This window comes from Ctenopharyngodon idella, chromosome 13 (genome assembly GCF_019924925.1).
Source record: "Ctenopharyngodon idella isolate HZGC_01 chromosome 13, HZGC01, whole genome shotgun sequence".
Classification (NCBI taxonomy): domain Eukaryota; kingdom Metazoa; phylum Chordata; class Actinopteri; order Cypriniformes; family Xenocyprididae; genus Ctenopharyngodon; species Ctenopharyngodon idella.
The window spans coordinates 24,212,746-24,240,589 of NC_067232.1; the positions used below are offsets into that span (position 1 = coordinate 24,212,746).

The window sequence follows — 27,844 nt, forward strand, 5'->3', positions numbered from 1 at the left end:
AAAAGCATCGGGGATCAAAGCACTTAAATAATAATAAAAAAAAAATAAGACAAAAAGATATATGAAACATGAAATGCATAAGTCAAAAATAAAGGGGACAAATAGTATACAACTTAGAGATCGGTTTGATTTTATTTGACTTTGGAACCACTTGTATGTAAATGGTATATTTACATAGGCAGTATGAACAATCAAATAAAATTCTTATTTTGCGTCATACTGATTTTCAATAACCTTTTTGCACATATCACCCTCATTTCCACCCATTTTTCAGTCTACAAGTTAACTAGCGTAACAAGTATTTAGGTTTTGAACCTTCTAAAAAAATACAGAATGGTCAAAAAAATACTATGAAAGAATGTACAGGCCTCATAAGGGGAAAATAAATATATTTAATCCATTTAAATGAGCTTAAGCAGTTAATTAATTAGTTTCCAGGGATACATCATATCTTTAATCCATTCAGTCTGTGGTCACTTATATGTGCACCATGCACCATCTTTTATAAATTAATCACAGAACTCAATTTAAAAAAATCGCAAAACAAAACAAAATAAGGTATCTTTATACCTTTCCACAATATTCATCATACATCTACCACTTTAAAAATTCAAGTGTGCGTTTCCCCAAAATATATCTCAATGTGCAAACAGATATTACAAGCATCTTCCTGAGTCTAGATTGACACGCCAAATAGGAAAATTAAAGCTCTGAATATAGTGCAATTGCACATTAGCATAAAATACTCGTTCAATAAAAACAAAAAACATGGACTTTTTCCTATCGTACGTTATGGTAATACTAATTCATGAATATAGTTTAAGGCCTAAATGCCGTTACTTTAATTAAGGGTCCCCTAGGTAAGTACTGCATAGTTCACCCGAAAATAAAAATTGTCATCATTTATTATCCCTCATGTTGTTAGAAACATTTATGACCTTTTTTATCTCATGGAAAAGAGCAGCGAGAACATTTTGCTAAACATCTCATTTTGTGTTCTACGTAATAAAAAACTCATACCGGTTAGGAACGACATGAGGGTGGTCAAATAATGACCAAATTTTCTTTTTTTGGTGAACTATCCCTTTAAGGGACACAATGTGAAACAGGCACCTAGACACTCTGAGACAGCACAGGAACAGTGCTTTGAGGTTAGACATGCTGGTCCCTCGCCATGACATGTTTAGGGTTAGGATGATGTATTCCCTGCCTTATGTGCCCTGTGAAACTACGCTACCAGACTCACGCCACCAGTAAGCGTGAGAGTTTCGTGCTGATCGACACATTCCAGTTAGTGTAGGTGCTCTGCAATGGGAACAACTGCTGCTGCTCTCTCCATGTAAGGAATAAGCCATCATCCAGGCCACATACTGACTGGAAGGCTGAGCTGTACCCTGATTCTGTCTGCACTGACCTCCATCTTTTTCCTTTCAGGTTCCCAGGTACGCTTTCACACATACAAATATTCACAAACACTCTTCCATCTATCATTAATCCAAGACAGCTAACAGAGACAGCAAATGCACAGAAAGTTGTCAAAAGTACCGACCGCGATACCAACAAGTCGCTATTGAAATTTTAAAAATGTGACGCTTTGAGCGCTGTCGAGCGGATTCGTGAACACCTCTGATTGGCCTTTGGGCTCACACGCTCATTAGATATGTCTGTGATTGGCTACAATTATCAATGCACAGGAGCGTTTATAACGGTTTGAAAGCACACAGAAGTGTTTGAATCTGAAAGCGGGCATATATTAGCGGACCGGTCCGCTGATAGACGCCTGCTTTCAAACGCTCCCGTGTGTATCTGTGTAAGCGCTTGGTGAAGGGCGTCATTGATGTCTATTTACAACACGTTTTGAAGCGTTGATCATTGTAGCTGATGAGCGTGTGAACACAATGCCCAATCAGAGGTGTTTAGGAATCCGCTCAACAGCGCTCAAAGCGTCACAGTTTTACTGTTAGCATACAACAAATACTAGCAACTGTTAAATATTATTATAGCTATATCAGGTCTCAATTTATTCCCTTGAGATTATTTTAAGGGATTTTTGAAAGCTAAGGCCACAATGTAAATGTGATGCTGAAATCAATCCAAGATAAACGCTGAATAAAAAAAAACACATCAGAAACTAACTCTGCTACCATCTTCAAGTCAGTACAAAAACTTCTGCCATGAATAAAGCTCAAGTGCTGCAGAAGATATACATCTCAATACTACTTCAGACATTTGCTGTGTGACATAAAGCTGCAGTGCTTGTTGGCTTGAATGTGTATGTACAAGTATACATGAAGCATAACATCTGCAAAAAACCTTCTTTGGTTATCGAATAAACATGAGTGAGATATCAACATCTTCTGACCAACATTCAAGAATCTGATGAAAATAGATTGTGAACTGAAAAGAAATAAAAAAACAACTAAATCAAACTGGATGAGCAGTGGAATGATGGTGACAGGTGGTGTAATGTGCAAAGAGAGGAAATGACCTTAGATCTCAGGAAATGACATCACTGCCAGGGTGTAATATTATGGTAATATTAAAATCTTCATTTTTGCATCTTATAGTTGAAGTGTGCAATTTCTGTGCCACAAAAATAATGACTCATAGTTCCACCCCAATCTCACACTATTGGTTGAGACGATGGCATTATGTCCAGCCCAACAAGTCTGCTCAAACAAACAATTTGTTTTGTACCAGTAGTGGCGCAGAAATCACTCACTCCACCTTTAAGAGGGCCTTTTCGAGAACATATTCTGAATTTACGGTGCCCCGCACATGACATTTGAGGGGAAAAAAAATAAAAAAAATTGTAGCCACAACCTATTAATTCATTCCACGTTGTGCTACTTCGTGGCCGCAATTGAACTAAAATGAGGGAATGAATCAATAAATCATGGGAAACAAATTAGTACAACACGATTTACCTAAAACAAGGTAACAAATTGATAAATTGTGGGAACTGATACTTAATTCGTGGCCACGGTTTCAGTACAGCACTCCATACTCAATTACTTTTGCCTTCTAATAAATAAATTTCTCCTCAATTCATTCATTACACAATAGTCGAAGTTGAACAAAGCAAAGTTTGTTCATATATATGAATACAGAACAGAGGTCAGCACTGGTTTCAGCCTCACTCTGAATCTCCTTAACATATTAATAACCTGAAAAAGCTTCAATAGCTTCAGGATCTTTTCTATTCCCTACACAGCAAGTCTAGTTTTGGAGTTTAGCTGCCTGCTCCTTCTCGACCTTCTCCTTGGCTTTCTCCTTCTCCACCAACTTCTCCTCCTTCTGCAGCATCACCATGATCTCTGCCACCTGGTTGGTGGAGATATCGATGTCCTCCTTATCGATCAGCTCTACCACCTAACATACACACACGCCAGATAAATGTCAACGTCAAGCTAAAATGCTGATTCAATAAGAGGGAAAATCAATGAGCCTCATCTTGTTACCTTGAGGACATCATCGATGTCTATCTTGCCATCCTTGTTTTCGTCGAGAGCGTCTGCGATTCTGAGCAGCTTGTCTTCAGGAATGCTCTGGATCTGCTTCATGACTGTAATGAGCTCGTTGATGCTTATCAGATTCTCCCTGTAGGACAAGAACACACTGCATACAGGAAACAGTTGCTTGATAACACAGCAGGTATGATGGTGGAGGACGAGTAAGTTCACTAATCAACCAATAAGCATGCCGTGCAGGGTTCCCAGAAGAGACGTTTGAGAGTGCTTTTGGAGTCATTGCTAATTGTAATTAGAAAGTGATTCTCGAATCTTTAAGATTTTTTCACTAAATCATACAAGCCTTATTTGTAGTTTCACAGAGGACTAAAATAAAGGCCTTAAAGGGTTAGTTCACCCAAAAATGATAATTCTGTAATTAATTACTCACCCTTATTTTGTGCCAGACCTTCGTTCATCTTCAGAACACAAATTAAGATATTTTTGATGAAATCCATGAGCTATCTGGCCTCTGATAAACTGCAACACAATGACCACTTTCAAGGCCCAGAAAGGTAAAGACATCGTTAAAATAGTCCACGCGACTACAGTGGTTCAACCCTAAATATTATAAAGCGACGAGAATACTTTTTGTGTGCAAAAACAAAACAAAAATAACGACTTTATTCAACAATCTCTTCTCTCCCGTCATTCTCCTACACTGTTCACATGAGCACCATGACACGTGTGTGATGCTGACGCAGGAGACGGCCAATACTGAGCCGGCAGTCGGACGTAAACACGGAAGTGCTGCACTGTGTTTACAATGTAAACAGTGTAGGAGAATGACAAGGGAGAGAAGAAATTGTTGAATAAAGTCGTTATTTTTGTTTTGTTTTGGCACACAAAAAGTATTCTCGTCGCTTCATAAAATTAAGTTTGAACCACTGTAGTCACGTTGACTATTTTACTACTTTTCTGGACCTTGAATGTGGTAATTTCACTGCTTTCTATGTAGGATTAAAAAAAAAAAAAAATATATCGGATTTCATCGAAAATATCTTAATTTGTGTTCAGAAGATGAACGAAGGTCTTACGGGTTTGGAACGACATGAGGATGAGTAATTAATGACAGAAATGTAATTTTTGGGTGAACTAACCTTTAAAATAAATGATACATGTTTTACTTGCAACACAGAGAACATTGAACATGAGTGAACAAGATTTCAGAGAACAATCCTAATCGTACAACTGATTAAATCAATAACCAGTATTAATGAAATAAACAGGACTAGTAAAAGAAATGACAAGCAAACCGATGATGGATTAAAATATGAAATCAAATGAAATCACACTTCAGACCTCCTCAAATATTTAGTATTTGGTTACATACTTTGCTAAAAAAAAAAAAATGGTGTTAAATAGGGATGCACCGAAATTTTGGCTGCCAAAAATGGCATTTTCGATTTTTAGCCAAATGGTCGAAAAAATATGAGCTGAAAATATATGCCGCCCTGCCCCTCAGTGTTCAGCGCTCAGGTTTCGCTCTCGTTCTAGCTGTTATCACTCCGTGGTGTGACGCTCCGCTCAATATTCCTTCTCCGCTCAGTTGCTCACGGCCCATGCAAACTCTTATGATTGTGTGGTTTCAAGGGATGTTTGTCTTCACAAGTAGGAGATAGGAGACATTTCAAGGTTTTTAACATCACAGGACAATGTTGTGAAGCAGTAATTTTCCATTGTTTCTCTCTTGGTATAATAACACTTGTTGGAATTGTACTATGACAAAGTCAGAGTACTGAACAGTGTAACATCTGGACGAAGTCTGAGCATTGAAACATACGCAACTAAGATTATTCAATAAACTCGGGGTTTTTTTATCATCATCACTTCGTCTCCTGCTCTTGCTTCTTCCCTGGCTTTCTCAGTCAAACTCTCAGTCTGATAGAAGACATGCAGGGATTCAGCGTACGGGGTCGAATCTGATATTTCTGATCCAGAATTTTCGGTTTCGGCCCAGTATTTTTATTTCGGTGCATCCCTAGTGTTAAATCCATATTTTTTTAAGTTAATTCTTTTGATGAGTAAACACAACAGAAGGCGAGCGGCCACTCCTGTCCTTACCTTGGCAAGTCACTATGTTTCTCAAAGAACAATCTAAAAAACAACAAAAAATATTTTTATTTGGACTGGGAACCCTTTTTTTGGTTTGTGTTTACAAATGTTATTCTTCCACCACCATTTTACTGTGTTGATTACAACTTCATCGTGCATTATTGATGATGTAAAGTGGATACTCACATGCACTCGCACACAGAAACCAAAATCAGAATTTAACCCAATTCCATTCGAACAGCAAATCAAGGTCTCTTACCCAATTGGTGGTGTGGTGCTGCTGTCCATCTGTCCGTCTAGCACAACCTTGTCCTTCTCCAGCTCAGTGATGATCTTATCCATTCTGCCAATCATGCGGTTGACGCGCTTTGACAGACGTTGACTTGCCTTAGACTCCTCCACCACCTTCTCCTGTCCCGTCTTGGATAGCTCTCGCTTTATCTCCTCCAGGTCCTGTACACAGTGGATCACACGTTTAAATGTTTATGAACGAAATTAACAGTTTTTTTTTTTTTTAAGACTGTCTCTCTCGGCAGACACACCTCACTGTACTCCTGCACATCATCCTTTAGGTCCTCCAGCTCCTCTTTCTCTTTGGTGAGGAGATTCTTCTGCTCCTTCAGTTTGGTGCAGGCATCATTCAGCATGTCAATCTCCTCTTTAGTGATTTCCTCCCCCTGAAAAATGACAGACACAGTGAGAACAACACTCACTCCTGAGAACACACACATTTACACACATGCCCAGCAGTGTTGGGGAAACTATTTTAGTGAGGAAATATATATATATATATATATATATATATATATATATATATATATATATATATATAAATATAAATAAAAGGATGGAAATTCTTTGTAACTTTTAAAAATGTAATTAGCTAAAGCTATTTTTCCAAATAAATCGTTAAAATAGTCCATGTCCAATAGTTAAAGTCTTTTGTGCTCCTCAAGGCTGTATTTATTTGGTCAAAAACACAGTAAAAAAAAAAAAAAAGTAATATTGTAAAATATTATAATTTAAAAGAAATGTTTTCTATTTTAACATTTATTTTCAAAATTATTTGAAGAATATAACATTCAAAAGAACAGCATGCATTTTAAATGCATCCTTGCTGAATAAAAGTAGTAATTCTTAAAAAAAAAAAAATAATAAAAAAAAATCTTACTGACCCCAAACTTTTAAATGGTAGTGTAACTTGTTATTGGAACAGGAACGCTGGTTTGAAAACATTTCAACTACGGTCACACTTTTGAAAAGTGTAGTTAAGGTACTCCCCAACACTGATGCAGAGACAAAGTGGTTTCTCTTTTATAAGAGGATCAGTCAGAGGAAAGGAAGGTCTTCCATACAGCAAAAGTGATAACAGAAAGGTGACTAAAACCAACTGAAACACATCGTAAGGCTTATTTAGTGGGCCTCTGAGCCACATAAGACAACAATCATGAGGATTTTCTGCAACTTCACTGTCCTACAGGCTCACACATACTCATAAAGGGAGAGAGAGTTGAGGTGAAGTAGGAAGGAGGACGCAGGCATCACCACACACGACTTCTGCTCTTTCAAATCACTGTATTCACCCAACAGTATGTACATTTGTTTCAGTCATTTTTTTTATACCTGTTATGCTGAAAACAACAAGCCTTACAAGAGTCTAAGCCTAAGCCAACAGTTCAGATTATGAAACTGTACATGATGGAAAAGCACAGTAAAGTGACTATGAGAGCAGAGCATCAGTGTGGTGGTCTCCAGATGGGGAGCAGTTCAGCATCTAACCTGAATGCGCAGATATCTCTGCCACTGCTTGAACTGGAGAAATGAACACGCAAAATAATACACAACACACAAAGACAGAGAAAGAGCATTTCCTGTGACATGACAGCACAAGATCCTGTTCTACAACAAACACAGTCAAACGCAGTAACACCAGAGACAGTATGAAGGACAAATGCAGAGCTTAATATCATCATCATCAGATCTATTGTCACATAAACTGCAAAGAACTGTGCAAATTAAGTCCTGCCTCATCTTATTGCTCTGGAAAGTGTGAGTGCATTCGCTGAAATCATTCACTAAAAAAGACGTGGTTGGTCCAGCTAAACCATTTTTGGTATCATAGTACAAAAAAATATATTAGCAGCTTTGGATGTTTCTGTTTTCCCCATTCAAGCAGAATGGGGCTATCTTTGGTATCTTGGTAATAAATATGTTTATTATCAAGACAGAAAATAGCTGCCTAAAGGTATTGCCAAAATGGCCTTCGAGTGGACAGACTTGCATTAAAAGGGTTATAAATACACTTTTTGATAGCTTTCATTACTCATATTAACAAATGATATTTTATAATGCTTAACATTTAATTAGTAAAGAACACTACCATTCAAAAGTTTGGGGTCAGTAAGACTGTTTTAATGTTTACAGTCAAAACAGTAATACTATGAAATATTACAATTTAAAATAACTGTTTTAATATTTTGTGGAAACTGTGATACTTTTTTTTTTTTTCAGGATTCTTTAATGAATAAATTTCAAAAGAACAGCATTTATAACATTTTAATGTCATTTAAAATGTTATAAATGCTGTTCTTTTGAACTTCATTCAATATAATTCAATAAAAAATTATTCAAATAAAAATGATTCCTTAAAAAAATGACTGACCCCCAAATTTTGAACAGTAGTGCACATTTACAAAGTTCATCACATTGTGTTTTCATGTAAATATTTTAGCATTTGGTTTTATTTCTTGTTAAAAAATTTTAATAAAAGCGTTAACAACACATCTCCAGAGTTTAAACAGATTTAAGAGAGAAAATTTCTGTGTCATTTTTTTTTTGTGTGTGTGTGAGTTTGTTACCTTAATACCCTCCAGCACTGGTGCAGTATCTCGTAGTGTTTCTGAATGGATGGCCACGTCTACATTGGAGAGGGCATGTTCTGCATCCACACGTCGTTCTGCTTCCGACGCCACCATCTCACCCTCCTGGAAACATATATTAAACCTTTAAAAAACATTTCAACTACACTACAGGTATCATTGCCAGACTGAAAGTGACTAATGACCTGTGCAGCCAGTTCCTTCGCTTTCTCTGCAGCATCAGCCAGTCTCTCCAGCTCCCGCTCTCTGTTTTCCTCTCGGATGGCTGCCTCTTCCTGTAGCGTGGCCTCCAGCTTGGTCTTGTTATCCACTTTAGAGAAGTCCAGCTCTGCCACCTTCATCTGCGCTTCTTTAGCCTATGAAAGCACACAAAACACACTCTCATTTCACCAGAAAAATCTGAAGCATTGACTGCATGTATATGACTATACATTTTTCATGAACCTAACCTATATTTATTGCAAATATTGGATATACTGCATCGACCATCTGTACTGTGTACATACCATGATCTCTGGCAGGTTCTGTAGTGTGGTTTTAAGCTGGTCTGCAGGGGACAGTGTGTCTGGCAGGAACATGGCTCGGGACAGCAGCAGCAGAGATGTGGGGATGTGTTGATTGAGGTGAAGCTCCAACCACTGGCATGATCAGAAATGTGCAATACATGATGAGAAGACAAATTACTGGGAAGTAGGGGTGTGACGAGATCTTGTGCCAGGTGTGTCAGGGTGAAATTAGGATAGAATATGCCAACGCTACGTTTACCTTATGCCTCCACTGTCGTTTTGCTTTTTATAGAAATAAAAACCATTTAATTCAGTTGGATAGCAGTCGCTTCAATCCCATGCAGCTCATCCAACACAAGCTGCAGCACTGTACATAGCGCAGCAGAAATCAGATCATGAGACGAGAGTGAGTGACAAGATGACTGACAAGACCACGGCAGAGGATTTGTTTCACAACAGAACCGAAGCATCTTAAATGTTTTATTTCGTAGAATGCACATCAGCACCGCTGCTTCCTATTCACAGAGTATGCGTGATTGCGAAAGCGAAAGTAAAACGCGATTTCAATACCACGCATTTTGAAAGCGGCTCCCTGATGCATGCAAATATCTCCCAATATGACAGCTATCTTAGGCTGGGCTGTGTAGTTGTAACCATCTCTTAGCTCTGTATCATGAAGAAAATGTTGGTCTTTATTTGATGACTTTAATTATGGATTAACACTTGTTTGCACTTAATAAGACTGTTGCACTTAATAAGAAAAAACTGTTATTCATTTTTATTTATACTGTTTTTATTTCTGTGATCAATTTGCGGAAAGGAGTTCAGTTAGGAGGTCAAAACTTGTGATTCATATGAATTCATACAGGACAGAAGCCAGTCAGTTGAGTTTGTGGCAAAACCTTTTACAGTGCTTGAGTATTGTTGTCTTTTACTGCATATGATAATTCATACTCATAAAGTAGAGCTGCATGATTCTGGATAAAATGAGAATCATGATTTTTTTGGTTTCAAATGGAGATCACGATTCTCCCACGATTCTGAAAAGACAACTAAACAAAATAACAAAAATAGTTCTGACAAAATATTAATTGCTGGAAAAAATTTTTTAATTTGAATGAATTATTTAAAAACAAAATGGGTTTGAATGAATTCAATGACTCATTAATAAATACTTGTTTCGTTACTGGATGAATCTGTGTTTTTGAACAAATCTTTTGAATGAGTTATTCAATGACAAATACATTTTTAACAGTCACTTTGTCGCCACCCAGTGGCGTAACGATGTAATACAACCGTTATTTGAAGCGCCAAGTTAGTTTCAAATGGTGGTTTGCTCTATTTTGATCGCTATTGTACACAACAGTGTTTATGTCCTGACTGTAAACTTTTTTCTCAGTACTTCTATGATAATTTGAATACTTGTAACAGAAATAACTACTGTGTGGTTCAAAATGGCTCTCTGGCTCTGGCAGCACGAACACAGATTTGAATGTTCCGGTATGATTTTGTCAAAGGTGTAAATGACGCGGGAGAATCGTTGTCATTAATAAAATAAGATCATGTGGGTGTCTGAATCGAGATCACAAACTTTTTACGATTAATCGTGCAGCTCTATCGTAAAGTAGAACTGAAATGACATTCATTACAAGATGATTAGTTAAAATATTTCAAATGCACATGCAGATTATTTTTCTAGTCATGTATTTCGTCATTGAGAGTTTCTTAAAAAATACTGTGTAAAAATCTTGTCTTGTCTCGTTCTCGTGAACTCAATCTCGTGTCTCGTCTGGTCTTGTGAGCTAACCATCTCGTCACACCCCTACTGGGAAGTAATAATTATAGAGGGATGTGAAGCATGTGTTACCTGTTTAAGCTGCTCTCTTAGTCTCTCCTCCGTCACTCCCAGAGCTCTCATCCCTCTCACACGACATGCTGCCTGCAGCTCGTTCACATTCAGACTGTCCACTCCCTCCTCTGCTATCAGCTGTCAATCACACACATGTGCAAGGAAATCAGCTAGGAACAAACTGATATAGACATTCTGGCCAGCACGATCGCTGACCCGTCTTGACACAACACAACTTCAGCTGAGTAAGGACATGTTCTAACCTTGTCGTCTGCACGGATGGCTCTGAGTTTCATGATGAGCTGGAAGCGCAAGAAATTGTTGGTGCCAATGGACTGCAGCTCCAGCAGCTTGCACAGGGCCACCAGTTGCGGACGTGTCAGATTATCTAAGGTCAGTTCATCCTCAAACAACTTAGAGAAACGTATGATCTGCTCATTACTGGGTCTCTCTCCTGAGTCGCGAATCTGGAAGGGAAGAGGAAGGGGAAGAGAGAGGGTTTGCCACAAAAGAAGTTCCCATTCATAGCACTTATGAGCATCGTCTCATCCAAAGGCCAATTCACACCACACAGACAGACGGCAACAAACACCGTCAGACATGTTCATTGGGATTTGTTGGATCAGTGTGTTACCTCTGTCGGAATTTGTTGGTTTGTTTTCACCTGACTGAACATGTCCAATTGCCGTTTGTTGGGTTTTGGAATGTCTGAGCAGTGTGATATGATTTTCCAACAAATGCTGACATACTCTACTGTAAACATCCTTTATTGATATGAAAATACCCCAAACCTCAATGGTCATCAGATTACATAAATCAGTGGATAATGAATAGAAATGATGATTCTGTCTAATAAATATTTAACTAGCTTGTTTAAACATATCAATATTTCTCCAAGTATGCCCAGTTTTGGACTAAACGCCCTAACGGTGTTCAGTGCAGCTGTGTGAACACAAATAAACCACAGCAGACGTGACTGAATATGAATGCGTTTCAAAATATCGTAAGTTACCAATTGATTATTTTGCAATCCTGACATAAATTAAGAAATTACTGTCACTGCAACCATAAACAGTGAACAAATATCGAAGCTGGAGTATTTAATCTTTCTAATGAAACAGTATGCTCCCCGTCTTTCCCCTCGCAGCAACCACAGCTTCACCCACAACCTCTTTCGTTTTGTATGCCCTCTTTTCAGGTGAAAAATGACACATGAAGACATTCTGACTCGAAGTTTGTCGGTGTCTGTTGGGGCAGTGTGAAACATTTTTCATAAAATTCTAAATCCAACGGCCAACTTGATCGTCTGTGTTTGTTGGCGTCTGTCTGTCACCCCTTTTCCACCAAGGCAGTTTGAGTGCTGGTTTAGCGCCAGAGCCTAGTTTCAAATCAGTTCTTTGTCTTTCGACATCCAAAGCACCAGCTCTGAACCAGGAAAAGTGGTTCGTAAGTAGCACCAAAACATTGATATTGATCCTTAAATCCCAAGAATAGATTAGTCTAGTCTGTTTTCAGTTGATGAATGAACAGAACATGTAGCGCGCCTCCCATCCAAGAAATCGCAATATTCTTTGTGCTTTGTTACTCTTGATATAAAGCAAAGTCTCAGATTTCAAATGACGTCCATCTTATTATGAGATTCAAAAAATAAATACCGTATTGGTGCTGTTTAATGTGGCGTGACAGATTGCATGTGAACATCCTCTCCTCCACTTTATACTAGTTACAGCGTGAAATAAACATCTGAAGGTATGTTAAAAGATGCAGCACAACTTACCGAAATCTGTATCATGTCTCGTGTAATTGCTCAATCAGTGTTTCAACCTTGTGTTTCAAAATCAGCTTGTAGCCTAAACAATGTCACGTAACGTCACATTTACCTCAGAAAAACCATATTCAGTGACCATAAACTCGTTAGTCAGCTAGAAAAATGAACTCTAGAGAGCAGCATTCTGATAAATATATGCACTGTTACATATTCATTATAATTTTTAATGTTCTTCAATATTTAATGCATGTTTGAATAAATCAGTTATGACAGCCACGATTTAAATGTTTATATTTCAAAAAAACGAATTGGAGTAGAAATATGTTTATGTAATTCTAAACTTTATTTATTATTAAAAAACATAATTGAGTGTAATTTAAGTGTTTGCATATAAATCAACATTATAGTAATGTAGTACTAACTGACTCCCATGTGTAGTTTACAGCATTAGTTGAGAGATTTTCTCCTCTCAAAAATTTGCCATGTACTGTATCTGATATACTACATCCAAAACAATCGATATCGAATCGAATCGAAATCGGAATCGAATCGCAAGCATGTGAATAGAAATCGAATCGAATCATGAAAATTGTGTCAATACCCAGCCCTAGTAAGAACCGCTTGCGTCAGGGGACAGGGTTACCGTGACCAACAAGACGAACAGAAACTTGTGACCGCCATTTTTGAAATAGTAGCTAATCGAGCTAATTGCAGCTCAATTGTAATCTCCATCTATACAAATTACGGCGAGCTGCATAAACACGTTGGATTCGCCGTGTTTGGATGCCGGCGTAGGTCCGCAAAGCCATGAGCATCAATAGTAACGCAACGTCCGCCCTTGTTGGTGTGTTTGTGTTTGGTGCTACCGCAATAGTGTTGCTGGGAAAGATGAGACGTATACAGTGACGTAAGACCTGGCTCTGTGGTGGCTCTCTAGCCTGTGGAAAGACAAACCGGTTCTTAGAAGGTTCGCCAGTCGAACCAACTCCGAACCGGCAACAGCACTAGCTCTGAACTAACACCCGGTTCATGCTGGTGGAAAAGGGGTATGTGCGGTGTGAATTGGCCTTAAGAGCACATCATTAGCATCACCACATGGGGGCAATACAGAGCTGAGTTTTGAATCACATGGAGAAGCAGTAGAGTTGTTTTTTAGGATGAGCATGCAAGACCATGATTTACCTTCTGAAAGAAAGTGGAGAACTCCTCGGTCACGTTGCCTTTAGCTGCTTTGTTTCTTAGTGCAATCTCTTCAATTGTGTCCTGCAAGAACTTGGCCATCTCTAACTTCACTCTCAGCTCCTTCTTCAGCCTTTCCTCCTGCAAAACACACAAACAAACAGAGAGAGAGAGAGAGCATGAGAGCGAGATGTGATATGATGTCACATACTTTGGCATAAGAGGCGTGACTAGGACAGAAATATAATTAAGGTCTTTATGGATTAAAACTCAAAAGGTCAGCATACCTTTTTGGACTGTGTCTCAAAGGTGGACGGCAACATGTTTGGGAAAAGCTTTACTGCAATAGGAAGCAGAAACTCCATAAATGGAACGATGATGAAGACCAAAAAGGGCACAAGCCGGAAGACATCTGCACACGTCCTCAGGAACTGCAATTAACAAAAGAAAGGCAGTGATGTTAGCAGATGGCTGCTTTAGAGATGAAACATAATTATTGATCAATTGTGGTAAGCCTAACGTCTAGAACTAAAATTGGAGTAAAACCCCTAACAGTGCTTTTAAAAATAATATAATATAAATTATTGTGTTTGAATACTTTGTTACATAAAAAATGTAAATATATTTTATTCATGCTATATTTTTGTGAAACATGACCTGGACATATTTAGGTATGATTCACTCCTTCTTGTATCACCAAAAATAAATAGATAAAAGTAAAAAAAATAGCAGTGAGTGAGAAGATACCACCATAGACCAACAAAGACAAGCCATCAGTGCATCCACTCCATATGTCAAAAACTGACTTCCTGCATCAAGACATTTCTGATAGTTGATGACACATGATGAATTTAGAAAATTAGAGGTTAGATAAAGGAGCTTCATCTTTATAAGAGGGGTCCCTGCTCTACTTATTCCACCTGTGTGTCAGTGGGCCCTATAGGAAAGAATTTAAACCAGGCAGGCTTGAAAAGAGCCTTTGTGTTTGGTCCATTGACATGTATATCACCACAGGCAGAGAGACAGAGAGCATGTGAGGGGGAGAGAGGAAGAAAACAGGGAGGCCTGGAGAGTGAAATATGCAGGGAAAGAGTGGGTGAAGATGGAGAAAGAGAGTGAGGGCATTCCAAAGGAAGAGGCTGGGAGAGAGCAGGACAGAGGGCTTGGGAAGGGGGTTGATGACTGACATCAAAAGCTAAAGGGACCCACACTGTGCGAGGCCAGCTGTGAATAGGCAGGATTAAGGATGAAGCAGGTCAGAAGAATAGCAAGAGTGAGGTGCGACAGATGCTAGCTGAGGCGGAGACATTAGCATACCTCGCAATTCTAATGTTGACAGAGATCAAAATATAAAGAAAACTTCAGTAAGCTCTTGATAACAGCTAACCATGACTACCTAAACATGAGTATTACACTAGCTGTGGATGTATTAAGATTAAATGCTGAGGAAAAACTATCTACCAAGGCTTTAGGAATGTAATAATGCGATTTTGCTTGTTTTAAGATATTTTGAAGAAAATGTGCTTGCCTGTGCAAAATAAAATGTGCAAAAGCTTGATGGTTTAACATTTACAGCCATAAATAATTGCATTTTAATTTTACAATTATAATGTAAACAATAATAATGATGATAACAATAGTAATAATAATAATAGTTTCATAAGTACTCATTTTTAATTTATATTACAGTATTGCATATTAATAGTATACAACAGTAATGTTTAATATTTTGTTTAATATTTTAATTTAATAGTAGTAGTAGTAGTAATACTACATTTATTTTACAGCACAATTATTGATATTACTATTATTATTATAGCCCTACAATTGTACTGTAAAATAATAAAATAATAATAATAATAATAATTTCATAAATACAAATTTTTAATTTATATTACAGTATTACATATTAATAGTATTCAACACTAATATTTAATATTTTGTTTAATATTTTAATTTAGTAGTATTAGTAGTAATAGTAATAATAATAATAATAATAATAACAAAACATTTATTTTACAGTACAATTATTATTATTATTATTATTATAGCCCTACAATTGTACTGTAAAATAATAATAATAGTATCATAAATACTAATTTTTAATTTATATTAGTTTTACTTATTAAGAGTATACAACAGTAATGTTTAATATTTTGTTTGATATTTTAATTTAGTAGTATTAATAATAGTAGTAATATATTTATTTTACAGTCCTTTTATTATTATTATTATTATTGCCCTACAATTGTACTGTTAAATAATAATAATAATAATAGTAAATACTCATTTTAATTTATATTACAGTATTACAAATTAATAGTATACAACAGTAATATTTAATATTTTTGTTTAATATTTTAATTTAGTAGTATTAGTAGTAGTAATACATTTATTTTACAGTACAATTATTATTATTATTATTATTATTATTATTATTATTATTGCCCTACAATTGTACTGTAAAATAATAATAGTAATTGTTTCATAAATGCTCATTTTTAATTTATATTTCAGTATTACATATTAATAGTATACAACAGTAATGTTTAAAACTAAATTTCTGTAAGGGGCATTTCTATCTCTGTGGCTTCAAGTAACCACCACCAGAGTGAAACCAAACATCACTTCTCGATAACATTGCCATGACTAAGGAGAAATGATAGGAGTAATGTAGTGGATAATGTTGGGCATTAATATCCTAGCAACCCAAGGACAGACAGTTTTTTCTGAGAGAGTGAGAGACAGAGCAACTGGTGACAGAAAGCCCTAGCCATTTCCAGTACGTACAGACTTAGAACGCAGTAGAGACCTCAAACAGTTATAGATTGGATGCGTCACTACAGTGTCAATTTACAAAAGGCAGAGTCATGCAACAGTCTGAGAATTTGAGGCTGGGAAGGTATTAGCACTGTGCTAACAGAGACGACGTGTAATAAAACGTGATAGCTGCAATCAGCTGTGTGCTTGAAATGTCAAATACAATACAGAAGAACAGTAACATGATCATTCAGAAATCATAATATGCTGATTTGGTGCTCAAGAAACATTTCTTATTATTATCAATGTTGAAACCCTGACATTTTCCACAAAAAACCCTGACATGTCCACTAATTATAAGCATTTTTGGGGTTGTTTAAGCTTGGCTCATACAGCGATCAAGTTTATGGAGTTATTAAAGTGTACAGGTGTGGGTTGTGATATTTCGGTCTTATTTTCAGCATAAAGCATTTTCATTTATTTAGTTTTTATGAGCTTGTTCTTGTTCGCTGATTTGCTTGCAAGATCTGGCAACATGACTCAGTCTCGTATCGTTCAGTTCAGCTCCGTACACACACTGCGTAGAATTTTTGTAAATGCGGTTGTCACTACCTGCTTTTTTCGGTTGTAGAAAGCAGTTGTTACTGCTGTAAATTACTGAACAGTGTGTACAGAACAGGATTAAGCACTAAAAGGTGAATTGACAACCGAATTTAGCACAGAGTAATCTCTAATACTTTCCCCTGAAGACTCAGCAGGGCACTCATTTAAATCATTAAGCTATAGAAGAGATCCAGTCAGGCTTTAAAGGACTGGGATTAAACTACGGAAGAGTGCTAACCTTCAACTCCAAATCCTACTATATATGACTTAATTACATTACATAGGGCAATGACAGACAAACAAACCATTTAAATTACACCAAGAACAACTACATTAGCACTGACAGGGTCAAAGACAGTTATGTGTACAAGCGTTTCTCAAGCACAGGGTGGTACAACATGACAGCTTCCTTGTATCTCAAGCACTTGAACACAACCATGTTGTCATGGACTCCTTGTTAAAGATTAGGTTATTAGGTGGTCTCTACCTCAAGGGGCATTCACACTAACAGTGATTTAACATGCAACAAATCTGAGCAGAGTTCAACTTTGTATAAATGTTGGCAGTTCTAATCTGATTGGCTAGCTGCTAGTACTACGCAACTTCCAGGAGTCACAGGGTACAGTTATTACCTTATACGTATCAGCACAGAGGGATACTGATAGGGAAGGTTCAATCCTATCAACTCAGTCATCCAATCTTTCAGAAACTCTAGGACAGGGACAATATCAACATATTTTGATGCCAAGGACTAGGGGTGTAACAATACGTCGATATAGATCAATGCATCAATTAAATGTCTAATGATACGATGTATCGATGCAACATGTAAAAAATCAATACCATTTATATATTTAAGAGGTACCTTTGTTTTCACACTCTCCACATTTTCACGCAAAGTCAGTTTATGAATTACCGCCAACGCGTTCATTCTCATTTAAACTACATTTAGAGCTCGTGAAAGATGCTCGGGACAGTTTAAGCAGCTGTCACTGTCCCGATCGGACCAGTGCTGAATCGTCACTAAAGTTTATCAGTTGCTCGTGTTTAAAGCCTTGCAGAAATAACATAAAAGAGCAGCGAACACACACAGAACCCCCCATCGCAGACAGCACACAAATAGACCACTGAATTGAGTCTTCTTTTACTTATTTTTGTGCTTCAATAGACTTCATCTTGTTAGAGTTTATTGCGGTTTCTAAATCATGTCACTTTCTCCCGGGTGTCTGTTAGATCAAACCCCGGAGTATAGAGCGCTATGAATTGTTCTCGACGTGCTCAGTAAGTGAAATGTAAAACTTAAAAGAAAAGGCTCAATAAACTGTTGCATAGATCTAATACACTACGCATCAATATCTTTCCCCTTTGTGTTCTGAACTTTCCAACGAGAAGCGCAGCGCTGCGTGCTGTGACTCCATGCTTCTCCGTACAGGATGCGCATTAGTGCTTTGTGTCACTCTGAATTGGAGCCTTTTATATTATAATACTTTTGCGCAATGAAAGAATATTAATAGCCTATCTTGTTCTGTCCTATCTATCATATGTTGTTGCCTAATTAAAAAGCTGCACTATATATTTAAAATAAATGTCTTTTAATTTTATAGTATCTATTTACTGTATGTATAAATATATTTACTTGTTTTTCGGTTGATTTTTGTCACTGCACATTTTTAGCACAGAAGTCTTACATGCTTTCTGTTGTCGTGTCATAAGCTGTCACTAGATTACTGATCTCCTGTGTGACTTCAATTTTTTATGTATGGATGTCGGAGCCTGCTTTCAGATGCTCCCGTGTGCATCTGTGTAAGCGTTTAGGGAATTATAATTGTGAATCATTGTTAGTCAATCACAGACAGATATCTGTTGAGTGCGTGAACACAATGGCCAATCAGAGGTGTTTAAGAATCTGCTCAACAGCGTTCAAAATGCTAGGGGGAAATGCTGGTATTGTCACATTTTTAACATTTCAGTACCGACTTGGAACCGAAGTCAGTATTTTGACAACCCTATCAAGGACATCCAAATATGAGGATTCCTTTGTGTCCTAAAATATAAAAGTTAAATATAAATACCAAAAATAGCAAATAGAAAAATAAATACTGAATAAATGTCAAAAACATTATCTAATTATTATTTTTAATGATTTTATTTTATTTATTTTTTTTACATACAATTTTCACAATTTTGTCTTACTATATTTTATTTAAGTGTTATCTGTTTTTGAATTTTTATTAACTTTTTTTTTTTTATTGAACCATTTTTTCTGTGAATTTATGCTACTGAATTACACACTCAGTGGCAACCCCTTAAAAAGCCTTTGAGGTGTCTGCGTTGTTTGATTATGTATATACCTGTCTCCTCTCTCGGCGTGACAGAATGTGTCCGTTTAGCACCCTCCAGAGCATCCGCACAGCGATGGTCGTGTCTATCCACAATAAGCGGAACCCGTGATAGTAGTGCTTCACTTCGTCAACCACGCGTTGACGTATTGTCCGTCGCACAGGTTCTGCATCCACTGTCGGACTGTACACCGGTCCTCCCTCTTCAAGCTTTTTATTTTTATCTTTCAGTGTACGCAAAGAACGCTCCACCTTTGAATCATCATGGAGACGGCCTGTGGTATGTACCCACCGGACTGGGGTATTCTGTGGCCAGGTTAGCGTCCTGGGATATGTGGAGTGGGTGTGGACAGGCAGGGCAGGGTCAGGTACAAAGATGGCACAGTAAAGGCGAGGTGAACTGGACAAGCGGTGCTGAAGCGCTGATGAACTGTCAAGGTACAGGACAGATGATGCATGCGGCCACATGCTGCCTCCAAGAAGACCATGACTGCTGAAAACAGACATCATGCATCAGTCTAAATAATCTTTAAATAAAGACCCAGTTAAAAGATCTGACTAAAAATGAGCATCATGTCATTGACCCAGATTCCATTTACCTGTTTGTGGCTAACCGCAGTGCACTGCAGTTAAAGCATACGCCTTCTGACAACTTTCCTGAAAGAGAGTCAGAGACAAGAAAAAACATCAGATATCATAAAGATATCACACAGCACAGATATGAAACCACTTTAAAGAAGGAGGGACCCACAAAGTAATATTATATAGCTCCAGGAACACTATGCAAAAACAACTTGTATATGAAGCAACAAACCAGTGTCCTAAGCTTGCTCTTGTAATATGTATGGGTGTTGTTTATACATGGTAAGATGATATGAAATAATATAAGAGGGTCATAGAGAGTACTACAGGTTACATGCCAGCATAGGATCATAGAAAAGGACAGAGGAAATACTTGGTTTCATGTCTTTTGGGCTTAGAATTGAGCAAAGATGTGCAGTTTTGCAAAGGTCTGATAAATGCAGTCTTAACCAGGTAGTTAATACGGACTGAATGCGGTTTTGATCAAACTATATTCAAATAGAATAACTTAACCTATATTTGAAAGTCATCATCATAGCAATGGTAACTGAGACCATGAAGATGTAATAATGTGAATAAGATGCATCTACATATTGAAAAGAACAGGACCAAAAACAGAACCCTGGGGGACACCATGAGTTTGAGGGATTGTGAGTCGTAAGAAAGCTGTGTCGGTGATAGAGGTCTGCTACCCGACCCGAGCCTGATGGGTCACGAAAAACTTGCAGGTTTCGGGTAGGGTTTTGGTTAATGTTTAATGTAATAAATATAATGTGTATGGGTGTTGTTAATACATGGTAAGATGATATGAAATAACATAAGAGGGTCATAGAGAGGACTACAGGCTACATGCCAGCACAGGATCACGGAAAAGGACAGAGGAAATACTTGGTCTCATGCCACTACTGCATGCAGAGCCCCACTGCCAATGGAAAGGACACACAAATGAAGGTGTGTAAGGTCCCAGGTGTGTATTGTATCAGAAACAGAGAAATGGACGCACTTATGCAAAATACTTTCAACTTTACATCAACAAACCTTGATGCCAGGAACCAATAAATCTGAGGTTTCAATATATGTTCTTAAAAGGTTAGTTCACCCAAAAATGAAAATTTCTACCATTAGAAAACATAACACCATTAGATCATGGAAAAAGTTGCATATTAGGTTTTCAGGGAGTATATATATATATATATATGTAACCCTCCCGGTCCTGCTAGGACCTGGGGGGGTTACATTGGTGCCATTGGTGACATGACCCGGATGGAAGTGAGGTTTAGGGGTGTGTGTGTGTGATATATATATATATATATATATATATATATCTATCTTAAATCTTTACACATTAACTGTCTTTGACGGCCCTAAAAAATAAATTTTTAAAATCTTTTTTCTCTCTCAAATTTTTGCAGACTCCCTGAAAATCTAATATGCAACTTTTCCCATGATCTAATGGTGTTATGTCATGGGATGTGCAGCAAAAAATATATTACTTGGTCTTGCTGTCAAGTCGTAAGAGCACCAGCCTATGCTTGAATTTGACTCATTTAAAATCCTTTTATCCAGCTATTGAAAACACCATGTCCATACAGGACACGTCAGGATACAGACCTCCCACGAAAACACTGCATTTGCTACAGTGAAGAGTTTGCATAGCTCACATTTTTTACAATGGATGGATGATACATAAACATTCCTGGTGAATTTCCCTTCTCTCAAGCATTTGATTAATTACATGTACTGCTTATGTTATGCTACAGTACAGTTAAATAAGACCACCCAATCAGCTGTTCAAGAGTAGCATTTCACCTGCTAATGACCTTCACAAGCACACTAGACATCTGTACAAACTTGATGACCGAGCACATTTCAGTAATGTATAACTCATGATAAAGTTAGTAACAGCTCTTCAGCAGGAGAAAGAGGTAAAGTCTGAATATCCCAATTCCAGGAAACTACCGAACTTGAAGTAAAGGGAATTGCATTGTGGAAGTAGATTGCTTGAAACCAATACCAAATCCATATGCACTGATTTTGGATTAATATCTACATAATCGTTATTAACAGTAATAAAATGTGTTAAACACAGGGCTAAAAGTGCTATATTTTTGTTGCCAGTTAAAACTATAAAAATATATAGCTCAATATTTAACCCACTGTTCCTTTTTAACTAATAACCCATTTTCTGTTGAAAGCTCAATTCACCTGTGTTCACCTGAGAAAAAAAAGTAGATTATGACCCTCCTGCTCCAAGACTTGCATGTGCCAAGATGAGCCATCAGATCAATATCACATTTCAACCTGATCAACTTTACTATACCAAGAAATCAGAATAAAATATGTATTATTCAAAGACCTAAACCAGATAAAGTTCCTGCTTATTGTGTCATTATCATAAAATATTTTATCCTAGCTCAGTTTAAAAAGCATTTGGTTGAGTTTGTGTTGCGCCAGGTTGGACGTGAGTGATGAAAAACGGCATTAGTTCTTGCATGTCTCCAAGAGTGATGTGTTAAGTTTAAATATGTGGAAGTTCAAATGAGATTTGATAGATATAACATTCTTGGATGAACCTCTTTAAAAACCTTTTGGATAAATCTCTTTATAAAGGAAAAGTGAAGGAGTGGACCATAACTGCCGGATGTCCTTCTACTTACTGTAAATATAACTTCAGGAAACTCCCTTATCTAGAGTAAGCCAGTAAAGCTATTCTCACCCATTCTGTCTGTATCCCACCCATGCACATAAGCATACAGTTTCCCTTTCCCTGAAATACAGCAATTCATCAAATCTGACTTCCTCCTGAACTATTTCCCTCTCCAGTAGACTATGCAATCTCTATTACATATACTTACGGTCTCGTGATTCTCTGACTTATCCACTCAGAGACAAAAGGAGGAGGCCAGACTCCATAATTAATCCATTCTCATCCCACTTTTCTTCAGTACTATAATGTAGGACCTTTGCGCCAATGCCCCGGTGAAGCCTAATCTCGATCTTGCTCACCGTATGTTCATTGCACATGTGAGACCCTTGACCCAGTGCCCCCGGTGCAACCTAATCTTACTGAATCCAGGATGTTCGCATGGAAGAATAAATGCTTTCTGTCTACTTTCTCTCTCTATATTTAGCCCTATAGGGTATCTGGCCTCACATCTCGAGGTCAGTCAACTGCTGGCTGAAGGCCTGAGATCTCCATCCGCTCATAAGTCTCTTTGTGTTTGCATGTAGACAACTAAGTCTCTGAATAGTATATGCTCTTAAAGATAAAGGTTTCACAGTGATGCCATAAAGAACCTTTCAGTGAACAGTTCTTAAAAGAACTTTTTCTTAATCTGAAGAACATTTTAATAATCTAAGAACATTTTTCCACTATAAAGAATCTTTTGTGCAGTGGAAATGTTCCAATGACGTTAAAGGTTCTTCATGGAACCATAGATGCTAATAAAGAACCTTTATTTTTAAGAATGTAGAATAGAATAGAATAGACTTATAGATTAAGAGAATCAATGGACTGTAAATTTTAAATCAAACACAGCCTGCATATAATGATGACGTGTTAAAGGAACCTGAACTTCATGGGTGTTGTCTAAGTGTGGGGAGAAAAAACTTTGTGGTCAAAAAATCGTAGTTTCTGTTGTAGGTTGGTATGAAAACTACCCAAGTGCAACAGCTTCAGGGTGTGTCTACTATCTAGGAGTGAAATGAAAAAGAGGCGTCATTAAAGGTTAGGCCTACAAAATGATTTTATTCTGCATACTGCTTCAAATATTCAGATATGCTTTCTAAGTAACTGATTGGCTGATCTAATGGATTGGAGTAGTTGGTTTAAATGTACAGGGTGTAGTTTTTTAAAATGTTTTCTACTATTCTAGCTTAGGCTTAGAATGACTTTCCCAAAGAATGTAAACAATGTAATGCTTTCACATCATTGCTCTGTTTGTTCGAGCAATTCAACCAAGGTGTTCCATAATGCTGCCCGCTAACATTTCAACATCCCATTCATTTCAACAGCAGAAAACACATCCTGCAGCCTGCTGACATCTTGGCTTATGGGCAATCAATTCTGGACACAACATCTGAGCTGTAAATGCCATCTGACTAATCAATCTAGAGCCACAAGAAAATTACATCTTTACATGCTGAATGGATGAAGACCCCACAAGAACACGCTACAGCACTAAACCCTTTACTAGTGATGCCAAAAGGCAACTGACAGGGGGAAATATTTATAAAACTATATAAAGTTTAATATAATGAAATACTTATATGTTGGCAAACACTTTGCAGGGCTCATGAGGCTGTCTATCCCTTATGAAACCATCTCACTAATAGTGTCTGACTCTGTCAGCATTCAGAGCTGTAGTTTTGTGAGAAGGTCTTATCAGAAGGAGCAGTCCCTCTGAGAGTGTGATAAAACAGCTAGTGGAACATAATAAGTCCTACAGATATACCTCATTTAGGTCTGGAAACAAGGTCAAGACATGAAAGTGCATAATCATAATCTCTATGCAAATGAACAAACAATGATGGTTGGTTCAATCCATTGATTCACTGAACCTACATATAATAGGACAGTCAACTCAGTCAGCAGAAACACACAGCAGGTGTCCTTCTCTCTCGTGTTGGTTGCCTGTGCCAAGTCACAGTCTGTGCTGGTACATTTAACCAGCTTGGGTAGAAGCCTGTGGATTGAGCTACAGTGTCCTGATAAGAAAACCCCATCTCTGGCAAGAGTCAATGTAGGTCAAGACTTCATTGCAAATGTATCTCAGAGTAAACTCTTTTTGGCTGTTAACATTGATGCAACATGCAACTTTTCTGCCATTTTAATAATCTTTTAGTTTGTTAATAATAGTCAGTGTTGTCATGCTTATTGGCATGTTGAGCTTTTTTAATGATAATCTACATAAATCCAACGGCTAAATGTTATGAAAGCTATTGATGGTAGCATTTGTTTACCTTTAATGCATATCCAGATCTACATTATAGACTGTCATGCAGAGCTGTGGTTAATCATTTGTCAGACCACACTGCTGCAGAATAGCTGCAAGAAAGAAAGTCCACACATGGGAGTTACTGAGGTTTCTCAGGAAGCACTTCAAGTATATTTCGAAATCTGTTACAGATTGTGGCAGCAACACTGTGGTTGAGAAAACAGGCAAAAGAGCATTAGTTTTAATTCATTTCGACAAGGTATGACGCGGTAGAAACTTGCTTCAGCGAAAGGTTCAGAGATTTGTGGTTTTATTGCCATTCAATTGTGCTGTATAATTTCCATCATATATTTAAAGAAAACTGGGAACAAAGTATGACTAAATTTTCCAATTAACTCTAAATTAGATGCATAAATGTATTAATGTTGCATTAAACCTTTTTTGACAGACTTTGATTTGTATTTTTTAATGATTAAGGACTGGTTTCACAGACAGGGCTTAGATTAAGCCAGAATTTGGCCTTGGTTCAATTATGACATTTAAGTAGCTTTTACAAATGTGCCTTAGAAAAAAACATTACTGGTGTTGAGTACTGGTCTTGAGACAAAACAATGGCACTGACAAATTTTAAGATACAGTATGACATTAAATAGTTTATCTGTATTTTAGTACTGATATGTGAATGGTATCTTACCCAGAAAAAGAGGTAGCTTGTGTGAACTAGGGCTGCACAATTAATCGAATTTCTAATCGTGATTACAATTACAGATGCCACAATTACATAATCGTTCAAAGGTGCAAACTACAAAAAAAGCCCACTTACATTATTCAGCATGCTTAAGATGTGTGTTGTTTTTTTCTTTCTACAGGTTATTTTAAGGGTTTTTCTATTGTTTTAGTTTTACATTATAATGCCATGCATTTTTTTTTTATTATTTAAAGAAGAAACCAAACCAAAGTATATTTGACATTTAAGGCTTAATGATACAGAAAAGCAATAAAAGTTCAGGAAGACTGTTTTCATCTTGTTTATTTTCATATAAAAATATGGCATACAGTCGCTTCAAACAATGGTATAAGCCATTCAAAGCATTCAATGTAAATTGTGATAATCGCAATTACAATTTCAAGGGAATAATCGACAATTGTTATTTTTGTCATAATCATGCAGCCCTAGTGTGAACAGCACATTTGTGTGTTTATCGAAAAAGTCAGTCTGATAGTTTTATAGTAATTTACCGAATTCAATGTGTGAAATTGGCTATGACTCACTAATATGATATGATCACACTGTTATGCCTGCACAAAGGTCCACTGAATCAACCTTTATGTGATAAGAATGAATTCAAAAGATTGAATCAAAATTTCAGCAACAATTAATCAGTGCCATCAATGTATAGGCCTACTTCAAATTCGTTTAAGTTCAAGTCAGTAATGTCAAGCTACAATGGGCAGATGTCATTATATTGTTTAAATGAATGATGCTTTACTATGACAGGACGATAATAAGGAAGCAGTCATTGCAGTCTGCGCCACACGGAGGAGGAGTCTGTCCTCAAATAACCTCCAGAACACACCAGGCTACAAGCTCATGTTCTCCAGCAGCCTGGGCAAAAATATATGGCTCTAAAATGACAAACAGCCGCATTACACATAAATGGATATACAACATAAAATAACACGTGTTTGTTTTCAAGCATTAAATGATATTTAGTTCTGTTGACCGCATTGACGTTCTCAGACAGGACTGGCTACACCTGCAAATAACACACTGATGTTCATTCCTGTAATTCAGCATCTAACTTAAAAAAAAGAAAAAAGAAAGCGCTCCATAATAAAACGAAACACTTCAAAAGTGTGGAAGCGACTCGCGTGTTGACCAAAACAATGAGCAGACAAACCAACCAGCGGTCAACAACGGTTACAGCACTGTTATTTTCCAGAAGAGACTTACAGTAACAGAGCATGATGATGACACAAAAGCGCAAGCACGTGTGACACTGACACATACGCACTGGGTTACAGTGAGCCTCCATTATACACAAACCGTGTACTGGACGCATCCCTCATACATTCAGCACATGAAAACGTTTAAGTTCTCTGTGATTATGACTGCTTCTATCTGTGAGGATAGACAGTTAGCTTGTTAGCTAATCACTTAAGCTCTCATTTCACCAGTCGTTCAATAATCTTGCGAGCTAAGTGGCTAGGTCATGAACTTTCTGATTTTAGAGATAGGAGGGAATCTTTTCATACAAGACATTTGCAGCGTACATGAAATGTCTGGAAATATCCGGTATGAATAACAGTAAATGAATCAGGAGAATATTAAAGTCACAAGGCCTTATCGGTTTTGATATATAAATAAAACAAAACTGGTTACTGTAGTTACGCCTGTATCAGTTCTCTGTGACGCATATTTGACAATTCATAAAGCTAGCTGCGTTTTTCAAAATAAAAAGGCAATATCGATAATCAATAAAATATTGATCTCTCTCCTGTACTAAAAAAAAAACAGTATTACCTTTTCTGAATTCGTTCTTTAATGACCTAGATGTTTTCAGCAACGGAGTCCGAGACCTGGTGAGCAAAATCGATGCCATTCTGTTCCCTTCTGTATGGATGAAAAGGCGTCAAACGTTAATGTAAGATTTACAGTAACGCTGAGTGGACGTACAGAGATAATACGAAGACGGTTTATGAACTATCCGCAGAAGTCATAGTCCCAAGCTCTCGGCTCATGTCCTTGTACCCTCCTCAGTGATTCAAGCGATGAGTTTGCAAGCGCTCGGCATTTGCTTCCGTGTTCCTGTGTCTCGAGCTCGGCCAGCAGGGGGCGTGTTGCAGTTGCTGTCTGTGAATGAAGGTGACAGGACTG

At 37.3% G+C, this 27,844-nt stretch overlaps 1 protein-coding gene across 7 annotated transcripts; it reads right to left on the minus strand.

Moving 5' to 3' along the window:
• Window positions 1-107: 107 nt before the first annotated feature.
• Window positions 108-27,800, minus strand: letm1 (leucine zipper-EF-hand containing transmembrane protein 1). 7 transcript variants are annotated; one of them, XM_051917467.1, is made up of 15 exons: window positions 27,491-27,800; window positions 20,047-20,104; window positions 19,460-19,937; window positions 14,033-14,176; window positions 13,749-13,886; window positions 11,062-11,265; window positions 10,817-10,936; window positions 8,950-9,081; window positions 8,629-8,799; window positions 8,423-8,548; window positions 6,107-6,241; window positions 5,824-6,017; window positions 5,574-5,606; window positions 3,462-3,618; window positions 108-3,372 (listed from the first exon to the last, which is right to left on the minus strand). In XM_051917467.1, exons 1-15 carry the CDS (start codon window positions 27,567-27,569, stop codon window positions 3,220-3,222), a joined length of 2,322 nt encoding a protein of 773 aa, XP_051773427.1. In that variant the 5' UTR covers window positions 27,570-27,800; the 3' UTR covers window positions 108-3,219. The 7 variants fall into 7 exon arrangements, with proteins under 7 accessions (XP_051773427.1, XP_051773426.1, XP_051773428.1 ...); XM_051917466.1 differs by having other exon boundaries at window positions 19,460-19,940; XM_051917468.1 differs by having other exon boundaries at window positions 3,462-3,600; window positions 19,460-19,940; window positions 27,491-27,794.
• Between the last annotated feature and the right edge of the window lie 44 nt (window positions 27,801-27,844).